The sequence below is a fragment of the Zalophus californianus genome, chromosome 6, assembly GCF_009762305.2.
Source record: "Zalophus californianus isolate mZalCal1 chromosome 6, mZalCal1.pri.v2, whole genome shotgun sequence".
In the NCBI taxonomy this organism is placed as follows: Eukaryota; Metazoa; Chordata; class Mammalia; order Carnivora; family Otariidae; genus Zalophus; species Zalophus californianus.
In genome coordinates, this window is record NC_045600.1 from 124,743,236 (window position 1) to 124,766,780 (window position 23,545).

The 23,545-nt window shown below is 52.6% G+C and overlaps 1 protein-coding gene across 1 annotated transcript in view; it reads right to left on the reverse strand.

Moving 5' to 3' along the window:
• Positions 1–4,882: 4,882 nt before the first annotated feature.
• Positions 4,883–23,545, reverse strand: part of KLF13 (Kruppel like factor 13) — a 49,588-nt gene continuing 30,925 nt past the window's right edge. The window contains exon 2 of the mRNA XM_027570474.2: positions 4,883–11,017. Within this exon, the coding sequence (XP_027426275.1) occupies positions 10,728–11,017 (290 nt within the window). The 3' untranslated portion in view covers positions 4,883–10,727. The remainder of the gene's footprint in view (positions 11,018–23,545) is intronic.

The window sequence follows — 23,545 nt, forward strand, 5'->3', positions numbered from 1 at the left end:
TCCATGCTTCTGGTGCCAGGCTTTGCCCAATGCAGGGGGCAGCCCGAAGCCTTCACAGTACACTTTAGGCTGCACGTCGCAAGGACGGCCTGCAGGCCTGCCTGGACGAGCCCAGATGCAGGAACCAAATCCCCGGACCATGTAAGATCGTCGAACATTTCACACCTAGAGCAAATATGGGGAAAGAAAAAAGAGCCCCCACAGCTCCCACCACCTAGCAGGTACAGGCAAAGGCCTCTGAGCCACCTGCCCCGACCTCCCCTCCATGGTTCCCAGGCTTGGCTTATGGGGATGGATGTACGAGGCACACAGAGCATTACCCTTTGTCTTCCAGCTCACAAGCATGTCGCTCTATGGCAGGGTTTCCTTTTTGCCGCTTGTTTTCTTTATGCAGCACTGTTTCGGGATGGTCTAAGGTTGATGTGCTCGGTTCTTCGTTGCACCTTTGCACAGATGGGCGGGCAGCCACTGGGCATGGCTGCGTGTCTAGGAGCCTTTGGGGTGTGTCTGGGTTTAGCTCTCCCTAAGGGCACAGTCATGGACGCCAGTGGACATCTCCTGGGGGTGGGAGGTGGGCTTCCCAGCTTACCTTTGACAAGCTCTTAGCCTCACAAAAGTGCCATTGCGGTTTTTAACTACAGAAGTTACACCTGGGTAGTTTTGAAAACTTAAAAAATAAACAAAAATAAGTAAATAAAAAATAATTTGTATTTTCCACCACTGACGGATATAACTGCTTGAGTTTTGTCTTTTACCAGGAATTTTTCTATGCATATATTCATAAGCACAATTATATAGCTTATAGAGAAAAATTTTTAAATAACATGTGATTATACTTTGCAAACTGTTTTATTACCTGCCTTTTTTACCTAATAATATATTGGCCACTAGAGACAGTGGATGTTACATAGTTCACTTAGCCAATCCTCTATTCCTATATACACTATTTTTAAACATTTTGGTGTTTTTAACAGATAATTTTAAGTGTTTTATTATTTACTGCATTCACAAGAATATATGTAATGGAAGTGTGAGGTGGGGTTTTTGTTGTGTGGGTTTTTTTTTTTTTTAAAAGAGGGAGAGAGAGCAGAGGAGGGGAGGGGCAGAGGGAGAGGGCGACAGAGAATCCTAAGCAGGCTCCACACAGTGCCTAACCCGACACAGGGCTCAACCCCACAACCCTGAGATCATGGCCTGAGCCGAAATCAGGAGTCCGACGTTGAACCAACTGCGCCACCCAGGCGCCCGCAGAAGTGTGAGTTTTGACCTCCCCCACTCACCCCTCACCCCCCTCCGCTCCCCGCAGAGCCGGTCACAGCTGCCATTAGCCGCCTGTCCCTGCGACTAGAGGCACCCCCTCTCCTCCATGTGGGGTTTGTGTTTCCATTACAATCGAGGTTCGAGCACTAGCAGCTGGTCTTCCTGTCCAAGGTGAAAGGTTCGTGTAAGAACTTCCCTGGACTAGGGGTGGGAGAGAGCTGCAGAGGCCTGGATGGGGCTGCCCTCCCTGCTCTGGGCGTCCTGGCCTCACGGGCCTGCGATCAGTCTCCGCTAACCTTCCAGAATGTGCTCGTAGTTGGCAAGGGCAGGAGACAGGCCAAAGACAGGGCGCAGCTTACGTTCATCAGAGCCAGCCGTCAGCAACCATTTTCCGAAAGCAATAACGGATCAATAAGCCACGGCCTCGTGTGGCGGCTCTGTGCACGGATGACTCCTTCGAGGAGGAAGCCTATTGATTACACCAACCATATTGATATTTAGTGTTGATACTCACCCAGTGCTCTGGGGGAATTAATAAATGACTCCCTGCCCCGTGGCGAGGCTGGGAATAGAAGACACCGGGACGGCACCAGCCTAGGGCCCTGCACGGCCGTGGAGCCTGCCCCATGACGAGGGTCCTAACCTGCCACCCCAGGACCCCGGGATCACAACCTGAGCCGAAGGCAGAGGCTTCACCGACTGAGCCGCCCAGGCGCCCCCCAATCACTTCTTTAAAAAGAGCTACAGTGCATTGACTACTGTTTTCATGGTTGTTATTTCTACTTTTCAAGAGCTGACAACTGCAGGAAAATACTGGGAAGGATGACAAAATGCACGTGGCAGCAGCTGAGTCCGATTTAATTTCCCGTGTGACGGCAGGGCTCTCCCACCATGCAGGGGTTGGTCCAGCCTGCGTCTGTCCGCTGTAGCCCGCACTGCTACTGTGCATTCCGTGGCTCAGGGTGGGTGCAGGAAGGCCCCGAGGGCTGGGGCACGTGCCGAGGTTATCCTGCACTTTCCAGGTGGGCCTGATGTCATCACAAAGGCCCTTATAAGAGGGAGGTGGGGGGTCAAAGAGGAGAGAAGTTGCTGTACTCTGGGCTTTGAAGATGGAAGAAGGGGCCAGGAGTCAAGGAAGGGAGGTGACCTCTACAGGCTGGAAAGGGCAAGAAACAGATGCTCCAGACGGCACCAGTCCGGCTGACCCCTTGAGGTGAGCCCTATCAGACTCACTGCAGATTTCTGACTCCCGAGCTATAAGAGAATAAATATGTGTTGCCGTAAGCCGCTCTGTTGGCAGTGATTTGTTACAGCAGTAAGAGCAAACTAGGAGGGGCCCTATGCTTCCGACCCCATCTCCGTCAGACCCCCACCATGACTGACACGGCCGTAGGAAAGAGATCGTTTCCCAGGATTATGCCCCAGTGGGTCCCCCTGGAAAATACCGTGGCCTCGGTTTTGCCTACCAACCAGGCTCCCACTCAGAATTCCTCTGTGGCATTTGTGGCAGTAGCATTTCAGCTTCTGCTTGAATACCTCCAGCGGTGGAGTGGTCACTGCTCGCAGACTGCTGCCGAATCATGGGAAGTTCCTGCAGTGTGGGAGCCCCGGCTGGCCTCTGCCCTCCGATGCCACCCCCCCACCCACTCAAAGCCAGCACCCCCTGTGTCGCCCGGCGACCCGCTGCTGGTCAGAGGCTGGGTCTCCTCCGGACTCTACATGGTAGGATGGGTCTGTGTCATGTGGTGTAGACACACTTCGTCTTGTCGGCTGTGGTCAGGGGCTGGCCGCCATCCTACTGGCCTGTGGATGCTGTTTTGAATCCTCTGTTATCCAAGAAATTAACTACTACATCCCCATCTCTGTGCAAACCCTCCCCGACAGCGTGTACTTCACCTAACTGCCCCAAGTTGGACTTTGTAAAGCAAGGTCCTGATAAAAAAGGCAGAGGGTGTTGGGCAAGGAGTGTCTGGGGGCTGACCACTCTGTGACACCCAGTCCTTGCTCAGTTCTGATATCCTAGTACCACAGATCCCCATCCCCCGCCCCACGCACTGCTCATGTGCTATGTGCACGTCACACGCACTAATATGTGTGGTTTTTAAACACCGGGGAAACCTATTGCTTGAGCATTCTCTTCCCTCTAACACTACTGGGTGCCTCTCAGGGTCGCAGGACATTCATTCCTCGGCCTTTTGAGATGGAGGCTCCCTGAGTGGCCAGGCCCCCCTCTTCTAGAAAGGAACCTCAGCAGGAACCCAAAACTTCTTGCAAACCTCAGCAGCGCTGTCACGGCGGATGGCTGCATCTCTCCCCCCGCCAGTCAGTATTTCTAAAGCATTTGGGCTCCTCGCAGCACACAACTATTTATGGAAGTGGATCCACCCGGCTTGCTGCAATAGGGAGTTCCCGAGCAGAAAGAAATGGTCTCTGAGAAGGCGGAACAAGGCTGTCCTGGGAAAATGCTGCCACCAAGACGGGGCTCCACATGTCTGAGCACCAGGAGACTTCTGTTTGAAACTTTGAAACCCGTGCTTGTTTTCCCGGCGGTTCTGTGTATGCTCCAGGGCCTTCACTTCGCGGGCCCTCCTCCTCATCTATGACACAGAGAAGATTTTATCGGGAAACACCTGCCAGTGTAGATGTCTCTTTAGGAGAAATCGCCTTCGATCAGCTCCAGTGCTTGTCGCTCTTACTACTCATTTTACATTTATCCATGTCTTCGTGTGCTCTCCAAACTGCAGGTGGTAACGTGAGAAGCACACACCGTCCCGGCTGCAGGCCTGGGTCTGCACCTGGCTGGGGGCTTCTCTCCGTGCTCTGTGGGCACAGGCCGCGGGCCGGACCCCATCACCCAGTTCTTCCCACTAGCCACAGGCTGGACGCTGCCTGCTGCGGAAATGCCCTGTTTTGGGGGAGCAGCCTGATCACAGGAGACTTAAACGAGCTCTGCAGCAGCACGTACCATGCCAGTCCCCAGCCCCCGAGGCCTGTCCCCACAGCTCCGGGCTGCCGTCTGTGGCGGAGAGCTTTGGGCTCAGAGCCCCCAGCCACCCTCAGGGACTTCAGTGGCTGCCAACAGGTCCTTCTTTGGACTCTGGGCAGAGGGGCGAGGGGAGCAAGCAGGATCTGGCCGAGTGACAGTGTGGTCTGACGGGCTGTCAGAACCTCGAGGGCGACTGGGGTGGAGAAAGGGGGCTGCTGCTGGGGCGGCGGGGGCAGGGGGAGGATGTTCAGGTGTTTATGGGGAGTTCTAGGGACAATCACTATGACCTGCTCAGAAACGCATCATTGCTGCCTCCCTGAGAGCCTTTCTCCTCGATGCTCTTGGGGATGGAACTGTCAGGTAGAGCTTTTGGGCGGTGGGGTGTGGGAAGGGAGAAGAGCTGAGGGCTGGGAGTGCGACAAGCTGAAATCAGCTGAGTAGGTGGGAGGGGATGGCCAGAGGGGCACCCACTCTCTGCAAAGCCTTGTTTTCTGTAAAAGGCCTACAAAGTTCCAGGTTGGTTTCTGCCCCTCAGCCAATTCTATACAGCTGCTGGAGTTGGTCCACTTAGGTTGCTCCCCCCCGCCCCAACCCTGGGCCTCTCCAAGGAACCAGCTCTGGCAAATAAAATAATGAATCATAAATTTTATTTCAAAATGTAAACGTCACTAAACATGCATACACATTAAAACAATAAAATTTACAATTTAGTTATTTTTTTTTCTTTTTGCATAGGACATCATTACAATATAGAATCTATGCCATACAAAATACATACAAAGTTTTATCCGAGCAAGCCAAGGCCAGATTGGGAACTGTACAACTGTAATACTTCACTGTAGTGATCCAGGAAAGATGAAACATGGCCTTCGGAAGCATGGTGTGGTGCTGGTTAAAAAGAAAAAAAAAAAAAGTTCCTACAGAAAAGGAAAATGCGTGATCCATGGAAATGGTCTTGGACCCTTGGATTCTGCCTTGGGATTTTGGCATACGATTCCAGAGAAGCTCCATCAATGGCTTTGGATGGGGAAGGGGTCATTTGTGCGGGTCTGGGGGTGGCTGACTCATGCACCCAACGCACCCACATGATGTATTCCCGGTTATGTGGGAACACAGCAAGCCCCACGCCCCACAATGCATAGCTCGTGCTGATGCCGCCGAGCCCTTGGGATCCTCAGCACTAGGCACACGGACTCTCCAGGGTGAAGCTCGGGAGCGAAGCCACCCACCCCGACACCTGCACCCTGACCTGGGAAAGGCCGCCACACTGCTCCCCAAGTGGCACCTGATCCCCGCTGGGAAGTGGCCCTCTCACCCCATACACAGGGCAAGCTGGGGAGGGATCCGGCCGGTACACCCAGCCCTTGTGCTCTGAGTAGGGGGGGGCCAACCTTCGGCCAGACCTGTGGTTGTCTTGCATTCAGCTCACATACTTGGGTTTCTAAATAAGCATGTACAACAACCTGTCAACACGTCCCTGGGAAAACGCCCCTGAGCCCTGGGAGAAAGCTGCTCATGTGGTCCCCTCCCCTCCCATCTTGTTCATCTTTAAATAAAAGTCGTAAGGTTTTAAAGCTGCATGAGAAGGGGAGAGGCTGGGCAGGGCCAGCTGGACGCACTGCAAGTCTGACATTGCTACAGGGGATCAGAGGAAACCAAGTACGGCCCCTCTGCCCTCATGGATCCGGGGCTCAAAGCTCCCACCAAAGCCAATCTTCACACCAGTGAGGGACAGGGCAGTGGGTGGCAGGAAGGGCCTCGCCCTAAATGATGTGCAGGCATTTATCAGTAGTAAGCTGGATTGCGCATCCAAATTCTGGTACAAAATTCTCTGGAATGTGTCTTGGACAAACCTTTGAAACTGAGCCTCAGAATCGGGAATATCAGTCATAGGGAGCTGGCTCTTCCCAGGGCAATCCTGCCTTCAGAAATTGTAGGTCCACATCCTCGATTTTACCTTTGGAAAACATGGTCACGAGAATCGCATATGGAACCTTTGGGTAGCAAAAGATACGGGGGACCAACAAAGCATCTCTTACTGTTTTCGATGTGACCACTACATCAGACCCTTTAAACCTTCCAGCACTGTTTTTGACTGACTGACTTTAAAAATGGGTTTAAAAAAAAAAAATCAGTGATATCTGTCAGAAGTCAAAATAATCAGGTAGCCTTGTAAACAGCCCAAACCAGGAGTTAAATGACAATGGGATGCTATTGCTCAGATCACACTTTGTTAGGTGGCACTCCTGCTCACTGAAACCACGGATGAAGTCCCTGGCAAGTGCTATGACCCTGTGCCGTCCACCTTAGCACCTGCTTCTGGCAAGAAAGGAGGCTGGGTCTTCTGAAGACTCTGGGCTGGGCAGCAGAGAGCTCAACTGGAGACCCCAGTTCTGCCACACTTCCCTCGGGACCATAGAAAGCCGCTGGCCCTCTCTTCATGTCCCAACAGGTGGGCTGGGGGCTACCTGTGGCTGGCCTGTCTGTCCCTATCTCCAAGTCACTCCCCACTGGTCTGAGCTGTGACCCAGGGCACGGTGAGATCTGGGGACCCCAGTCCCACTGATGTTTGCACCTGGAGGCTGCACCGTGGCGAATCCTGCACCTGCCCGGTTGCATGGCCTCAGAATAAAGGGTGGGTAGTGTCCTGCACCTCAAGTGCCATAGTGGGGGTGTGGTGGGATGCAGGTAGGGCACCTCCAGGACTACATTCCCATCAAGGGCATCGCTGCCTGTTCCTACATAGCACCCTACAGAAGAGGACCCCGGGGCCCTTCGTGGAAACGGCTGTGTTCACCTGTTCCTTTCCAGATGGCTGTAGGATTCCATGGGCATATAGGGAGCTGACAACTGGTCCCCTCACATGGCTGACGCAAAGAGGGGCTTTCTTATTTGGGACATGAGCTAAACACCAGCCCCCTGATGGTTGAGTCCAGGGTCACTTTTAGGATTTTTTGGAGGAAATTCTCCCTTTGTTCAGGCAACCTTCATTTTGAGATCTCTGCCCCCTTGGCCTGTGAGAACAAGTCTGCTACAAAATAAAGGTTTGAGTTTTCACTATTATGTCTAGGAGTCCTATGGGTTCTTCAATCACACTGAAGCCGGCAAGCATGGCCATAAACCAGAAAAATGAAAGACCCTGAAATAGACCCAGGCTGGGAAGACATTCTACATCTTAGAAGAAAATGCAAGCTGTTTCAGGAGGGTCCACCCCATGTAACTGCTTCCAGTGGGGGCCCCAGGGAGTAGCTTTCCAAGGCCCACCGCCCCCTTCCACAAGCACTCATTTCATGGTGATGAGATGCCAGGGAGAGCCCATTTAAACCTCGCCTGAGGTTCATGGATTTTTCCCACCCTTCAAGTGAGATGAATTTTAGCCCCAGATGAGTCAGGATGGTCCGACCGGAGCCCCAGGCCAAGTGCCCAGGGAAGCCAGGCGGGGATTCCCTCCAGGTGCCCTAAGTCAGCAGAGCAGTGCCCCATCTCCCAGGCCAGGCCCATAGTGGAAGGACCGCACCCGGCCATTAGACCAGAACCGCTTTGGGAATGAAAACACACTCATTTGCCAAAAATAGTCAATGCCTGCATATTTCTGTTTTAAGGCAATGTTACCCTTCCATCTATCTGACGGAACAGCCCTGGGTCATTTAGAGGAAAAATTAAATTAAGTGCTCTCTTTGGAAACAGCAAACACCCGCTTTCCCTCCCCCACCCCCCACCCCGCCTCTAAAACAAACCAGCTCTTCTTTTATTCCAAGATGACTGGGTTTAGAGTCCTTACTCCCCTTCCTATGTGCAGACAGATGTGGGGTTAGAAACCCTCCTTCTGAGATGCCAGTGGGCAGATCACAAGGAGACTCCTGGCTCCTCAAGGGGGTAGCACTATGTGGCCTCCCAGGGACACACAGCTCCCTCGCCCTGCCTTCGGGGACCCGTGGACGGTGAGCACACCAAAGGACTTTGGAATAAAATTCCTGAACCTGGAATGTGAGTTCCTGAGACATGAAATGTATTCAGAGTGTGGCTTTCTATGCCTCACACAGAAACAACTTTGGGAGGGGCCTCCGAGGGCCTTCTGGGCCTCACTTTGGAACTGGGCACGAAGATCTCTCACCCCAAGCACTCAGGGCGCTCTTCTGTCCAGGTCTCTATAGGATCTTCCACCCTCTCTTCCAGACCAAACGCAAGCAGGGCTGTCATGCAGCCCAAATGGGACACAGCAGCTAGGGCCGTCACCTCTGCATCTGATCCCCCAGCCCTGCTTGGCTTTCACCCACAGCAAGAACAATGCTACTGCCCAACTTGGTACCTAACACGCTACTCAGAAGCCACCACCATGCCCCTGGCCGATCCCAGACAACACACAGTAGAGTCTGAAAGGGGCACCCAAGTGCTGCATCCAGCAGATTGCCACCCTTGTGGTCATTATGGGCAGAGGGTGCCGGCCCCTGTGAGCACCAGCCAGGCCTGGGTCTCTGGGGCTTCTCTGTGCTGCACCCCATGCCAGGATACAGTGGGGTGGACGCAGGATGGCCACCACCAAGGCACTCTGGGCCCAGGAAGCCCATCTACAGCCCTCTGAGGTCCCAAGGGTCATTCCTCCTCACCAAAATGAGCAGAGGTCTCTGCGAGATACCTCAAATCCACCCCAAACCCACACCCCCCCACCCCAACACACACACACACACACACACACACACACACACACACACACACACACACACACACACACACACACACACTGTCCTAGGGGCTTGTATTTACATGCCCCAACTCTCAGGAAGAAGGAAAGGGAGGTGCCCAGGCAGCAGCACTGAGCAGGAGCCTCCAAATGTCTGCAGAGGAGCAGCATGCTGGAGCCCAGCCTGACTGCCCCGCCAGGGCTCAAGCCCCACCCCAGCCCAGGCGGGGGACTCCGGAGAAACCACTCAGCTCTCTGCTCTTCCTCTCCCAGCAGGAGAACGCTGGAAACACAGCACCCCGGAGCCCTACTGCACCACGGGCAGGCAGGTGTGGGCCGGGGCCTCCCAGGCAGGAGGGGAGGAGTGGGAGGGAAAGGGAGAAGTCCAGGGGGTGCAAAGCTCATGGAGAAGCTGGAGGTTTGCTAATTCCGAGCTGGGAACATGGTGGGTCTGAGCAAAGTATTTCCCACAACTTTCTGTCTGGTGTTCCCCGGGGAGGAAACAGAATGCACATTCTCCGACAGCATTTCCCATAACATCTGCTTTACCACTCCCGAAAAGTTCCAAGTCACAATGTTCCGGTCTCTTGCTACAGAACTGTCTCTGTGAAGCACCGAGTGCTGCCACGTGCACGGCCACACACACTGGGCCTCTGGCAAGGTGGCCCAACAACCTTCCCCGCGGTTTCAAACAAAGGTGTCTTGAGAGCAGGGCCGGTCCAGGGGAACACGGGAACTGGAGGCACCAGAGACACTTTCGGTCATCTCTGAAGAAGACTGGGTTCCCAGGCTCTGTTTTCCAGTCAGAGAAGATGAGAGAGTGATAGGTCCCCATGTGCCTTCTGCAGGACACAGACCATCAGGTGTCCCTACGCGGGGCACATACCTCAGGCAGGCCAAGGGCTGGGCAAACGTGGCCCGGGCCCTGTCACATCGGACTTCAGATGGTGCAGCGGGCTGATCAACCCAGGCTCGCATCTCTGCTTCCAGTGCTCTGAGAGGCCCAGAGAAAGGCTCCTGGAGGCAGGGGAGGGAAATGGGCAGGGCCCCTGCACAAGGCGGGCGCCTCTGTGGTCTCCCCAGGTGGAGTGCTTCTTTTGCCCAGTACAGCTTAAGGCATCCCTCTGAATGATCTACGTCCTGAGCCCGGCCGGGCTGCTGGGGCAGAGGCTTGGCGGCCGGGAGGCCCCCGGCTTGGGAATCTGGCCTGGAAGCAAATGTCAGTGACCGCGTTCGCTCAGAACTGACCGATCAACTGACCCACAGGCTGGATGCTGAGCCCCACCTGCACTGCTTCGTCTCCTTTGTCCCCAGTGTGTTCCCGAACCTAACAGAAAACTCCAGAGTGCAAATCTATGTACAGAATAAGGCGGCAGGAAAGGGGTGTCCTCACTGACCTCGTGGAACATGTCCATCCCTGAGAAAGGGGGGGGGGTCAACACCACTGAATCTCACCTTTGTGGGTATGTCTATTGTGCAATTTGTGGATGGTGTTTTTTGAAAATTTTTTGTTTTTTTACAAATTTACTTTGACACCTGAGGTGAAGAAATTGTTTGTTGTGTTGTTGTTATTGACTTCATAAAGTTCTCTCTTCTTTCTTATTACAAAAGGAAAAGACAGGGCATCACGAGAAGGGCGAGCATCTGCTCATGGCTGTAGTGGGGGCGGAGGGTCCTCGGCCAGCCCCGGGGTGGGCCGGGCGGAGTGGGGCAGGGCGCCCGCAGAAGGGGGGGTGGGGGGGCGGGGCCCCGGGGCGGGGAGGGCGGGGCTGTGCTGCCGCGGGCTGGCAGGGGCCCAGCTCAGGGCGAGCTGGCCGGGCTGATGGTGGGGCTGCTGGCGTCCGAGCGGCTGTAGTCGCTGAGGGAGCCGGTCCGCGAGCCCCCGCTGCGCCGCTGCAGCATGCCCGGGTGGAAGTTGGCGTGGCGGCGCGCGTGCTTCGTCAGGTGGTCGCTGCGCATGAAGCGCTTCTCGCAGATGGGGCAGCTGAACTTCTTCTCGCCCGTGTGCGTGCGGTAGTGCCGGGCCAGCTCGTCCGAGCGCGCGAACTTCTTGTTGCAGTCCTGCCAGCTGCAGGCGAAGGGCCTCTCACCTGCGGGTGACAGGGCAGAGCGTCAGTCCCTGCTCCTGGTCCTGCCCTCCACGCAGCCCGCTCCTCCCCACCCCTAGCTGGTCCCCGCCCTCTGCGCCCTGTCTCCACCAGCCCTCTGTGACAAAGCCATCAGGGCAAAGGTGTACCCTGCCAGTGCCCTCCAGCCGGTACCCAAGGAAGGCAGCAGACACCTCCCAGGATGAAATGGCAGCATCTCAGGTAATGTGGCTGCAGGGCCCAAGGCCCCTGGTCGTGGCACCCAACAACCTGTGCAGGCCCCCTGGCCCTGGCTTGTGGGGAGCTCAGGCCCATCTTCAGGATCAAAGATGGGGAACAGGAGTGAAGGGTCTAGGGCCAGGAAGGACCTGCAGGTCTGCGAAAGTCCAGCTGCCCCACACTGACCCCAGGGGAGCCACACTTCAGAGCCCCACACTGTTCAGGGCCAAGAGACCATTCCCAAACCCAAGTGCCCTACCACCATCCTGACCCCTCCTCAGTTTCCTCACCTATAACATGAGGAGCACAGACCTGGGAATTTCCTTCTCTTATTGCCCCCTCTCTTACATTAGTTCCAATGTGGCCAACAGGCAACAGCCAGCAGAGCAGGAGACTACAACAGGCTCTTGCAGACCCAAGCACGGAGACAGACAAGGGTGGCTACTCAGAACACTCCATGAGGGGGAGGTAACAAATGTCGGTTGCAATCAGGAACCCCTCCTCCCTCTTATCCCTTGCTCAGAGCAAGGAACAGGCCAGCATTTACCCAGGCAAACTCTGAGCCACACAAAAAAATGACATCAACTGCTCAGAGAGAACCAGCAGGAGCTCCTGGCACCCCAGAATGCAGCCCTTATGGCACCGGGGGTGGCCACACGGCCAACCCTTCCAACCCTTTACCTTGCCCTTCCCTCCCCCACTCTGGCCCTAAAGCCAACAGCCAGTCCTCAAAGCTGGCCTACCTGTGCCTGGAGGAGGAAATCCACACCACCCACCCCAAATGAGCCCATCAACCTTAAATATAAACAAACACCCAAGGATGGCCAGATGGCCAAGGAAAACCAGCAGCATGAAAGGGAGAAGTCCCAGAGCAACAAAACAAAGCTTACTCCAGAGGAAAAAGAGTGAAGCCAGGAGACAGAAGAGAATGCCAACCTAAAAATTCTAATTAGTATTCTGAGAGAAATTTCAGAAAAAATTCATGCATAAAGCAAACATGATAACATCAAAAGGAAGTTCAGAGAACAAAAAATAGTGTTTAGAAATTGAGAGTATTGTTGCCCAAACAAAAATTCCACAGAAAAGCTGGAAATAAACTCAAGGAAATATCCCAGAAAAAAATGGAACAACATTAAAAAGGTTTTAGAAATATGTGAATGTTGCTGCATTCTCTGTCTCCTAGTAATGCTGAAACTAAGAGCTATGCGTGGTTGTATATGTTCTTATTGATTTTCTGGGGATTTTCTTTGGAGGGGGAAAGGGTGTCTGTGGTGGGGAGGATTCAAAATCAAGTAGGAGAGCAAACCATCATTTCCCAAACCTATATAACAGTTACAAATGATAGTTCAGAGTTACAGGGAATCAATCCTGGGAGTGCAATATTCAACTAATTTCTGTTTGTTAAAGAACAGAAAAAAAGGGAGGAGAGCAAATTATCAAAGAAACAAGAAAACGGTATCTGTCAGAATCAAATAAGACTAGCTAGCCAGATGTGGGCAGTGTAGTGAGTAAAGGCTCCTGCTATGAGAAATTCTGCAATGTCAAAACACTGAGTAAAAAGAGACCACAAAACTTATTAGAAAGAGGTAAGGAACAAACACCAAGTTATCCGTAAGAGAATAAGGCTGGGACACACTAGACTTCTCATAAATCACACTGGATTCTAGATGACAAAGAAATAGGTTCTTCCAAATTTACCTCTCAAACTCCAGCAAAAATAAGAAAAAAACCAAGAAGCCAGAGAAGTGAGTGAAAAATGAAGGGGTATTCAGGAGAGTGAGGCAGAGACCTGGGGACCACTGAGGCAGGATTCATAGGAGGATAATTCCAAGAAGAAAGTGAGTTCCATGCATCAGAGAGTATGATCAAGAGACTGAATAAACTTCAGGACATAGTGAAGGCACATACTATTCTTTGGTTAAAAGAAAAAACAGAGGCAATTAGAAACTCCAGGAAAAACAGAAGACATGCAAGAAAATTGGGGTCTAAATATGAAGCAAACTAAAATGCTACAAGACTATGAGCAATCAGGGAAGAGCTCTGAGCCAAACACTAGTCTAGGGGTTTTTTGTATGTTATACTATTTATCTTTCACAACAACCCCATGAGGCAGCAGGAGGGAATGAAATCCCTGTACAGGCCCTGGTATATGGAAGTAATCTTTCCACAGTCATGGTCATGTGAACCCTACCACCAGCTAATTGTCAGTGCTTAGAATCAATGTTATAGACAACTGACTCATGGCCCCAACAGAGAATGTGGATGTACAAGAAAGGTAGGAACACACACATGCACAAAGGAAATGTCTGAATGAGGTTAAAGTTATAAGGATAATCAACAAACAATTAAAATAATAATACATCCATCAATTCAGGAGGAGGTGAGGGGAGGGGTAGAAATGAGGTAAATCCTTAAATTTTATGGAAGGGAGATAACAGATCGTATCTAAATCTGATACATCAAAGAACAGCAAAAAAATAAATAATAATAATACAGTTTATGTCAGAAACCACCAACACAACTAAACTCAGAGCAGTGTTGGTCTCTGGGGAGTGAGGCTGCATTGGGAACAGGATTTCTGTTGTTGTCGTTGTAAGTTCTTCTATGTTATGTGTCTTTTTAGAATTGAATATATTGTTAATTGGTTCTGGGGGGGAAATTCTTGTCAACAAAAAAGTTTGAGAAATGCTGCATGCTAAGTCTACTCTAGGAACTTCACAATGCACATTGGTCATTAAATATTTGGAAAGGTCCAGCATTAAATACAATGGTTTCATTTCTGTGTGACTGGGTGCTGAGTTCAAGAGCTCAATGTGCCAAGTGTGACGGATGAGGTTCAGACCTGTCTTCACAGTGTATTGATGGCCTCAGATAATCGCCTCTATGGTGGGGTAAAGAGTGCTCCCCCAAAAAGATGTCCAAGTCCTGATCCTTTGAACCAAGAAATCCTTGAATCCCTTTCCTTTTGGAAAAAGGGTCTTTGTAGATATAATTAAGGTAAGGATCTTGAAATGAGATCACAAGTGTCCTTAGAAAAGAAGAGAAGGGGAAAGGACACAGAAGAGAAGGCCAAGCGATGACAGAAGAAGAGATTGGAGTGATGCATCTACAAGCCAAGGAACACCAAGCATTGTAGGGCAGCCCCCTAGAAGCTAGGAGAGAAGCATGAAATGGATTCCCACTTCCCCCCTGCCAGCAGAGCCTTCAGAAAGAACAGAGGTGGGCAGGAGAGTGAGCTGCCAACACCTTGATCTTAGACTTCTGCCCTCTCAAACAGTGAGAAAGTGCATTTGTGTTGTTTTAAGCCACCCAGTTTATGGTAATCTGTTATGGTAGTCACAGGAAATGAATATACTACCCCATCCTCATAGTGGAGTACACATGGTGATTCCATAATGTCACACACAACCAGATCGTGGCGCTGTGCCTGGCACATGCCAAATGCTTACCCTTAAAATGTTAAGCTATTATTTTTGCTCTTATCTATTATTTTTGTCACCTGTGTCTTCTCAAATTTAAGCCTGTGGTGGGAGTAGGGGAGGACAAACCCAAATTCAGACTCACCCTTGCTTTCTAAGAAGCCCTGGGCCCTCACGGGGGCTTGTCCTTTTCAGGGTCCTTACGCTTGGAGCTCTGGGAGGCGTGTGAGGCAGGTCTAATTATAGATGGGCTACAGTGATGTCAGGGCCGCAGAGAACCGCAGCATCCAACACCATGGCATGCTGGTACCGGGTAGCCTGCAGTGGCAGAAGGTAGGGAAAGCCCAGCATCACACGTAGGCCAGCACACGGCTCTTGGTTTTGTCTGGGCGTCAGCAGCTCGGCACTTTTACTGAACACAGACCCGATGTCTGGCCCTGGGAACAGGGTCCTGATGCAGACAGGGTCCTCCTTGTTCCATCCTTTATACTTCTGTCAGCCCATTCCAGGACGACAGATGGCAACAAACTGGCCCACAAACAGATGAATAAAACACTTAGAAGTTATGATTCATCCTGGTTAGGAGCAGCACCAGGGTCTGGCTGGGCTGGTGACATTCAAGCAGCACCCAGGAGGCTAATGAAGAGCAGCCAGGAGAATCGAGAATAGGTGGGGAAAGGCAGCCTGGACAGGGAGACAGTCACCCATGATGGTGTTTCTCATAATTGTAGAGAGGGACCCAAAAAAGTGTCTGTTTATGTGGGTTATATCCATTGATATTTATCATATTAGAAATTAAAACAAAAATTCAAACTCAAGCACACATTCCAGTAGCTGACAGGGGGATGATGTCATCACACATCATTTAGCTTTTGGAATATTCCATTGTATTTTTTTTTTTCAGAGAATAAAGGACAAATAATGTTATTATTTTGAAAATAGTTTTGGCCTCATGGCCTCCTAGAAGGGTCTCAGGTTACCTACAGGTGTCCCTGGGCCTCCCTTTGAAAACTGCTCTGCTAGGAATTGACCCCAAGGTGGTGTGACTGGGCTGAGTGAGTATAGAGGGAGCATACCCAGCCTGGAGTGGGGGCCCAGCAGGTCCACGCCCTATAGGGAGTCAGCCCTCCAGACTAAGTAAACCCTAGCTTCCCTCCTGCTGGGCTCAAATTCTGCATCTGCTTCCTCTTGGGCATGTGATGGGGAGACAGCAACAGTACCACAGGGCCATCACAAGGAGAGTGTGCAGTCTAGCTCAGAAGTGACACTGGCCCTCTTGGGACAGGAAACCTAATCGAGGATTCCAGAACCCTGAAGGAAGCCCTCCTGCAGCATCCTGCCTGAAGCCTAAGCCTGGCATGGGCCCACTGCAGTCCCCCTGCCCTCACTTTCCAAAGAAGGTAGGGCTGCAGGGGGCCAGGATTTGGTCCATGGGACTGAATGGTGAGAGGGTCTTGGGAGGCGGAGGCAGAGCAAGAGGAATGGGACAGAGGTCAGGTTTTATGGGGTACAGGGTGCACAGGGAGGGAGGGAAGCTGGGGTCACTGTGGGGGGCTAGAGGGCCCTGGGGCTGGGGAAGGGGCCAGGCCGTGCTCAGGGTGGAGGGCCTTGAGGGTGCCAGGGTGCAAGGGCCAGGAACTGCGGGTCAGGGGACAACTGGCCTGTACAGGGCGGGGTGCTGTTGGTGTGTAGTAAGGGGGGGCAGCTGGGCGCCAGAGGCGCCAGGGCCAAGAGCTCGTGGGGCGCAGGGCGGGGGTTATATAAATGTTCCCTGGCGCTGCAGTGAGGCTGTGAGAGCGATTGCCTCATCTTATCAGGGAACACTGTGTCCCACATGCTCCTCTTGCCCAAGCCACAGGCCTGGGCTGGGACAGCTTGTTCCTCCCAGAAGCCACAAGAGGCCAGCCTCGGAGCACAGGGGCTTTCCTCCTGCCCGAGCCCCCGACTGGGCACCCAGCCCTGGGCCCTCCCCCCTTACCCCCTTCCAGGAGGCCTGCAGGTGCAGCTTGGGAAATGTGCACAATCCAGCTCATGCCCCGAGCTCAGGCCCGGGCCACAGTGAGACTCCCTCCGGCTCTGACCCCTGTCCAAAGGGCATGCTCCCAATCATCTCAATTGCTCCAGCCAGTTTTGGCCAGACCGCCAGGTCCTACAGGTGAGTGGGTCCCTTCTGGCTCCAACGGTACCTGCACACGGCTGTTCTTTTTTATCTGTGGGCCTCTTGTGCGCAGTCCTGGGGTTCCTCTGGCATTGTGTCCCAGTGTCTCACACAGAGCCGGGGCCAGAATACTGTCTGTAGACTAAAGCCTTTTCTGCCTGTGGGCAGTAAGTGCTCTCCCCTATTAGCCCCCTCGGCCTCCTGATGGCTTTTCTCAGCTCAGGCTGGCTCTACCAGCCAGGGCTCTGGGAAGCCTAGCTGAGCTCCCCTCTGTGGAAGAAAGAAGGGAGGGGATGCATCTCTGAACAGAGGCCCCCCCAGAGGGAAGGGCAGATGGCTCCATCGACTTAACAGGAGGGCCTACTCACATGACCAGACCTCAGTGAGCACAAGGAATCCACAGGGGTATGTGTCTGGGGAGTGATGATGAGGGGCAGGGCTGGTCAGAGAGTCAGAGGGAGGCACAGGGAGAGGTTTCCACAGACTTGCAGCTTTTCCCGGCCTGCCAGGGCCCAGCACCCAGGTCCTGGCTATTCACTGCCAGCAAGTGGGCTGTCATTCATCACTAGCTAGCTCTGACCTGTGGCCACTGGCAGGGGACCACTTCCAGCTCCCCACCTCAACACTACCATGTCTGTCACTCTGGGGAATCCCTCCTGCTCCCCTCCCACTCTGGGGCAGCTTGGCAGCCGGCCAACCACTGGAGCCAATCGGCTGCCAGCCTCCAAGGAAACCCAGGCCCACGAGCAGCCTTGGGGTCAGCAGAAAGGCCTGTCCCCTGTGGTGGAAAGCAGACTTTCCTGTCATTAGGAGGCCATTGGCTACTCCACTGATCACTGAAAATGCCCATGGTTTATAGCCCCACATGGAGCTGACATTCAGGTGCCTTGTCTCCTAGGACGCCCCAGTTGGAAGCCCCTCCCCACCATGGTACAAATGAGGGAGGTGAGGCCCAGGAGGACGGAGAGCGGGGACCCCCCCTTGCCCTGGGACTCTGCCTGTAGCCGGAGAGGTGCTTTCTGCATGGAAGCAGCCCCTGCAGTGGTCAGCCCCCGCCTCACCCCTGCACCCCTACTCATTTGTTGACAGCTCCAGGGGCTGTCATCTTGCCTGTTTCTTCTCACAGTTACGGTGAGACCTAAGTGGGAGCCCATACATGCTCATATGAGCGACACTGTTATCACCAGTTGGACAGGGGGCTGCTCCTGGACTCCTGAGCCCCTTGAGGGGAGCTCTCATGAGCAAGCCACTGGGAAATGTGAGTATTCATCTTTGCCGGAACTGCCCCCGCCCCAAGGCACTCTGCTCTCATGCTGCTGTTATGGGTGCGAGTGCACCAGTATTGTGGGTCACACGCTGCCTACACTCCTGCACCCAAGCAGAGGTGGCAGGACGTGAGGGGAGATTGGACACTGCTACACACAGCCCTGGGGGCACAGTTAAAACAAAATCTGCCTTTCAACAATAGATGCAAGTGTACTTTTAAAGTAGGCATTTTTGGTGTTGCTTTGCTTTGTTTTGGAATAGGATAACTTGATCCTAAAATTCATATATAAAAACAAACAAACAGAAACACTGAGGAAAACTGAAAAAGAATGATGTGAGGGTACTAGACCACCAGACATTCAACATACTGCTACACAAGCTGGTAACTGGCCAGTGGAGAGGAGCAGAAATGGCAGAACTGGACCCCAAAAGAATGGGAAACATGTTTAGCATAAATTAACATCTCAGATGGGTGGAGGGGAAAGGGTCCAAAATATGTGTAAGGACAACTAAGTAGCATCTGGAAAGAAAGAAAGGACCATGCTAGGATAGAAGTTCTTTCTATGAATCAAGTCCAGTAGCCATAACTGAAAAGATTGATAAATTTGACTACAAAAGTATAAAAGACTTCTCTAAGGACAAAGCTACCAGAAGCAAAGGCAGAAGATAAATGACAATCTGAGAAAAAATATATATATTTGCAGCTCATATTATAAAGGCCTATTCTCCAATACAGAAAGAGGGTACAGAAAAGGAAAAATCAACACCCAACAGAAATATGGGCAAAGGCTATAAGATAGTAGATAAAGAGAACGCAAAGGACTCTCCAACATCTGAAAAGATGCTCAGCCTCACCCGTCAGGAAGCAAATGCAAACTAAAGCCCACTGAGGTCCTACTTTGTACCTGCCAGGTGGCTAGGCTGCAGGGCCTGCACTCTGGCAGCTTGGAAATGGAAGTGCAAACTGCTCCAACCTTGATGGAGGGCGACTTGGTGATACTGATCACAATTACAGATGTGTGCAACCTTTGATCCCACAAAACAGCTTTTGGGAACCTATTCTATAGACATACCTGCACACCTACAAAACGGGATAGGTGCCTGATTATTCAAGGCAGCAAAAGCCTCAGAACAACTCATGCCTTTTCTCTGGGGCCCGTTAAATCACTTATGCAACAGCCACATCACGGAATACTATGAGAAAGAAGTGGACTGGGTTCCTTCTGAACTGACAGGGGGAGACTCTAAAGCGGTACTGTTGAGGGAGGAAAGCAAGACTTGGCGCAGAATGCGTGAAATAGGAGCAACAGTGAGTGTGCGTGTGTGCATTAGCGTGTACGTGCAGTAGGATCCTTTGGGAGCACAGCTAGGAAAGTCACCACAGGGATTACCTGGGGACAGAGAGCTGGGAGGACGGAGGGGCGCTGGGGATTTTCCTTGAAAACCACTTCAGTCTCTTGGATTTCAAAACACACAAATGCACTTACCTAATTCAAACAATTAAATACAAGAATCCATAGCAAACTAGGAAATGCTAGCTACAAAGAAAGCAAATTTTAAAAGAGGAGTCGAAGGAACAACATTCTGTGCCTTCCCGGCCAGGCCCACTCACGCCGCATGTGGCGGCACACATCCCTCAGCACATTCCGCAGCCGCAGAGGATCCTGAGAGCTCCCCTTAAAATAGATTCTCCTCAGAATGGGGGAGGGGGAGGGGAGCTCCTTGGTGTAGGAGAAATTCAAAAATAGCCATGAGGTCCAATCCACCTTTCCGGAAGGTGTTCCCGGGGCAGGACTTCCAGGGCTCGAGTCCCTGGGTCACACCGCCAATTGTCGTGTTGGAGGGCGCTCCCTGATACATGGTTTGACAGACCCAATCAGACTTAAAAGGTAAGGGAGAAGGATCTAAGCAGCAGACCCAGATCTGTAATTGGGTGGGTCAGAGGCCCCTTCAGGCTCCTAAATACCACGCGCCTGTCATAAACGTCGCCGGGTCCACTCTCACAGGACTGGACTGTCGAGAACCAGCTGCAGTAGACGGGCGAGGCGAGGCGCGGCCAGGTGAGTTCATCCGCCTGTCAGCGCACAGGCTTCAAGTTCAAGGCAGGAGAACTGGTCCCCCGGTCCCCTCCGCCAGGGACTGGTGAGGCGGTGGGAACTAGGGAACCCATGCAGGCTTCTGGGAAAGGTTTTTCTCTTGGACCAAAAGAAAGGAAAAGGAAGGAAGGGAGGGCGGGAAGACAGAGGGCCCGGCGTGTGGGGGTGGGGAAGCAGCCGCAGCACAGAAAAGCCTCTGGCAGGCTGTGAGGGGCTGTGACGTCTGGGGTGGCACCAAGTCATTGGTGGCCACACAGGAAGGTCCGCAGGGACTCACGGAGAAGCCAAAATGCTCCTAGACACAGACAAGCAAGACTTCAGCCAACCTGAGGCTTCCCACACCACCCCTTCCCCAAAGAAACAAAACTCTTCAAGGTCAGCCAGGGCCCCTGGGAGAGGGCACAGAGCAGACCAAACGGGTCCCCTTCCTGCCGCCATCTGTCAGCGTGCACGACCAGTTGCCCTGCTCTGCACCCCAAGGCCCCATGCCCATACCCAGGGCTCTCTAGGCAACCAAGGGAGGGGCCCTGCTCTGCAGAGCCTTTGGCAACCATTCTGTCCCACTTCCTCTTCCTGTGTCTCCCCCTCCCCCAGCCTTCATTTCCTCACTCCCCGTCCTCTCCCCTGTGCCTCCTGGGTGGGCCTTGCCAGCAGGGACCCAGCCTCACCACAGCTGCCCCCGTGGCAGGGACAATCCACAGCGCAGACATCTGTAAGCACAGAGCTTTCCAGGGACACAATTTTTACTTTGGACGTATGCAAGCTCATGTGACTCTACCCTGGGGGAGAGAAGGGTGTCAAGATGAAACCCATCTCAGGGATGGGGACTAAAGGTGGAAGGTCATAGGACCTCACCAAGGCCACACGCCCAGAATGGCTGGCCCTCCAAGTTTAGATTTCACTTAGAAGGAGGACACTCTCACAGCCTCTCCCCACTGTGGAATACGAACTGCTATGGTGAGCTGCCCAAGATGACCTCGGCAATTAGTGTCCTGGGAGCTGAAAGCAGAAGAGGGACCGTCAAGGCGAAGGGCCCATCTCACAGATGAAGGCACGGAAGCCCAGCATACACACCATAAGTTGCCACCCTCGGTATGCTGGGGCCTCCAGCTTACCAGGGAAGGGAGCTCCCCAGCAGCACGCCCAGCCCAGTAGGGCAGCACTGGGTCACTCTGCCCGTTGAGGGCCTTGGCAGGCAGTCACCAGTCCTTCTGCAGCCTGTGGCCGGGTAGCTTTTCTCCAAGAGGCCCCGCCCACCTGTCTGAGAACGACTGAGCATCCTGAGGCAGCGCACTCAAAATAATGGATCTAAGAAGTGGCCCTTGGGGAGCACGGGCTCTTCCTCCAGACCCAGCACCTATACCTGGCCTGCCTCAGGTACTAAAGCAGCCGTCCATTTCCCTCAAGGGGAAAAAAAGTCACAAGGTTTCAAACAGAACCTAGCAAAACAATGTATTTGTCACAGTTGGTTTCATAAAGCAAATAAATCAGAATAAAAACGAGCAAGTCATTTTTCTATAGTCCTAAAATGCTTTTGGTTTTTGAGGGAGCTGATGCAAGAAAAAAAAAAAAAAAAAAAGCCAGTCACTGACCTACCTTTTCTAGCACAGCTGAAGAGTGCTAAGGAACTGCTTCAGACACTCATGGAGGAGCCCAGAGATCTCCTGGGGCCTCTCCTTCAGTAGCCCAGGTCACCAGACGCACCATAGCCTCAGCCACTTGGAGCAATTTACACCTGGTGTGTTCTAGGAAAACTATTTTGTTCACAAAACCACTTGCAGAGAACAGGATACTAGAATAGTAAGCCAGGGGCCTTGCTCCTCAGTAAATCTGAGTTCCATTGCCAGAGAAGAGGTGGCCCCCTGCTGCCCTCACCAGCCAGCCCTCTCCCCACCTGAAGAAACCCACACTGTTTGTAGAAGGAAGTGCATTCCCAGGGCCCTCTGACGCTCAGGGCACAAAGGCCAGCCCCTTCCCTATCACAGGGCCTGCCCACAGCTTCTCTGAGCCGGTCCCTTCCTCATTAACATCCTGCCTCCTGCTCAACCCTGTTCCTATGCCTAGCTTGGAACAAGTCACTACGGGGGTTAACCCTGAGGACACGAGCTAGGAAGAAAAGCAGATGCCGCTGGGCACTCCAATCCCCACCATCCCCCAGAGTGATCCCTTCCTTCTTCAAGTAACAGCTCTGCAGGGGACTCTATGACCCAAGGCTACCTGTGTCAGCCTGATGACAAGGGAGGGCCAGCAAAAGCTGGGACAAGCTGCCCAGGGCAGGGAAACCCTGAAGTGGGGTGTCAGGGGCTTGGTGCTCCTTGGTGTCACACCCAACATCACCGGGACCAGGCTTCATGTGTTGGGTAAGCAGACAAAGGAAGGGTCAGCATGAAGGCTGCCTGGCTGTCCCTCTCTAAAGTCTCATAAGCCACAGACAGGGGCCCACTTATAAGTAGTCGTATTCGAGTAGACCAACCAAGAAAACAGACCACCGAGCAGCTGAGTCTCACTGTCCTAACGCATGCAGAAAATGCTCATGCTACAGAGCTGTTAAGGGCAGGAAAGAAACACAGCCATTATCTTGGGAAGATGGGATTCATGCGTGATTGTCCTTTCTGCATTCCTATACTTTTCAACTGAGCTGCTTTTTGCAGAGTGCAGTTGTTATCTCATGAAATTGGATGTATACATGGTTACCTATATGTGTGTACTTATCTATATATGTTATGAACCTCTGTTACAAAATAGTAATAGCTCACCCAAAGTCCCACTCACTAACTGGGCCTGTGTCCACAGAACTCAGCACCTCTGGCCTCTGGTGAGGGAGAGCATGAATTTACAGGCACGGGTGCATGTGCCTGGAAAGGTCAAAAGACCACATGCCAGAAATTTCACAAAGGTGTTTTCCCCCCTTTTGCTAAGGGTTACAAAACACATTTGAAAATTTCCATTCCCAAGGTCCCATTTAAAATAGCAATAATAAAATACTGATGATTTCTGCCAGCAGGCAGCCAGGGGCCACCCCAAAGAAGGGCTTTAGAGGTCCCCACCCCCTACACACACACACACACACACACACACACACACACACACACACACACACACACACTCTCTCTCCTGAAGGGACATGGAGAGAGAGGTCTATCAGCTCCTGCCGTCAAACACTTCCAGATCCTGGACTGCAACGGTCCACCAGGTGACCAAATGTGATGGGTAGACTCATGTGAGGTGCCCATTTCTTTCCCATCTATTCTAATGGTCACATCACTAACTGTTTCCAAAGGGAACCCAGGAGCACTTTCCGTGGGCTGACCAGAGTGACTCATGTCAAGCTCCCTGACCGCCCCCCCTTCCTCTGCAATCTCAAAGGGAGCAT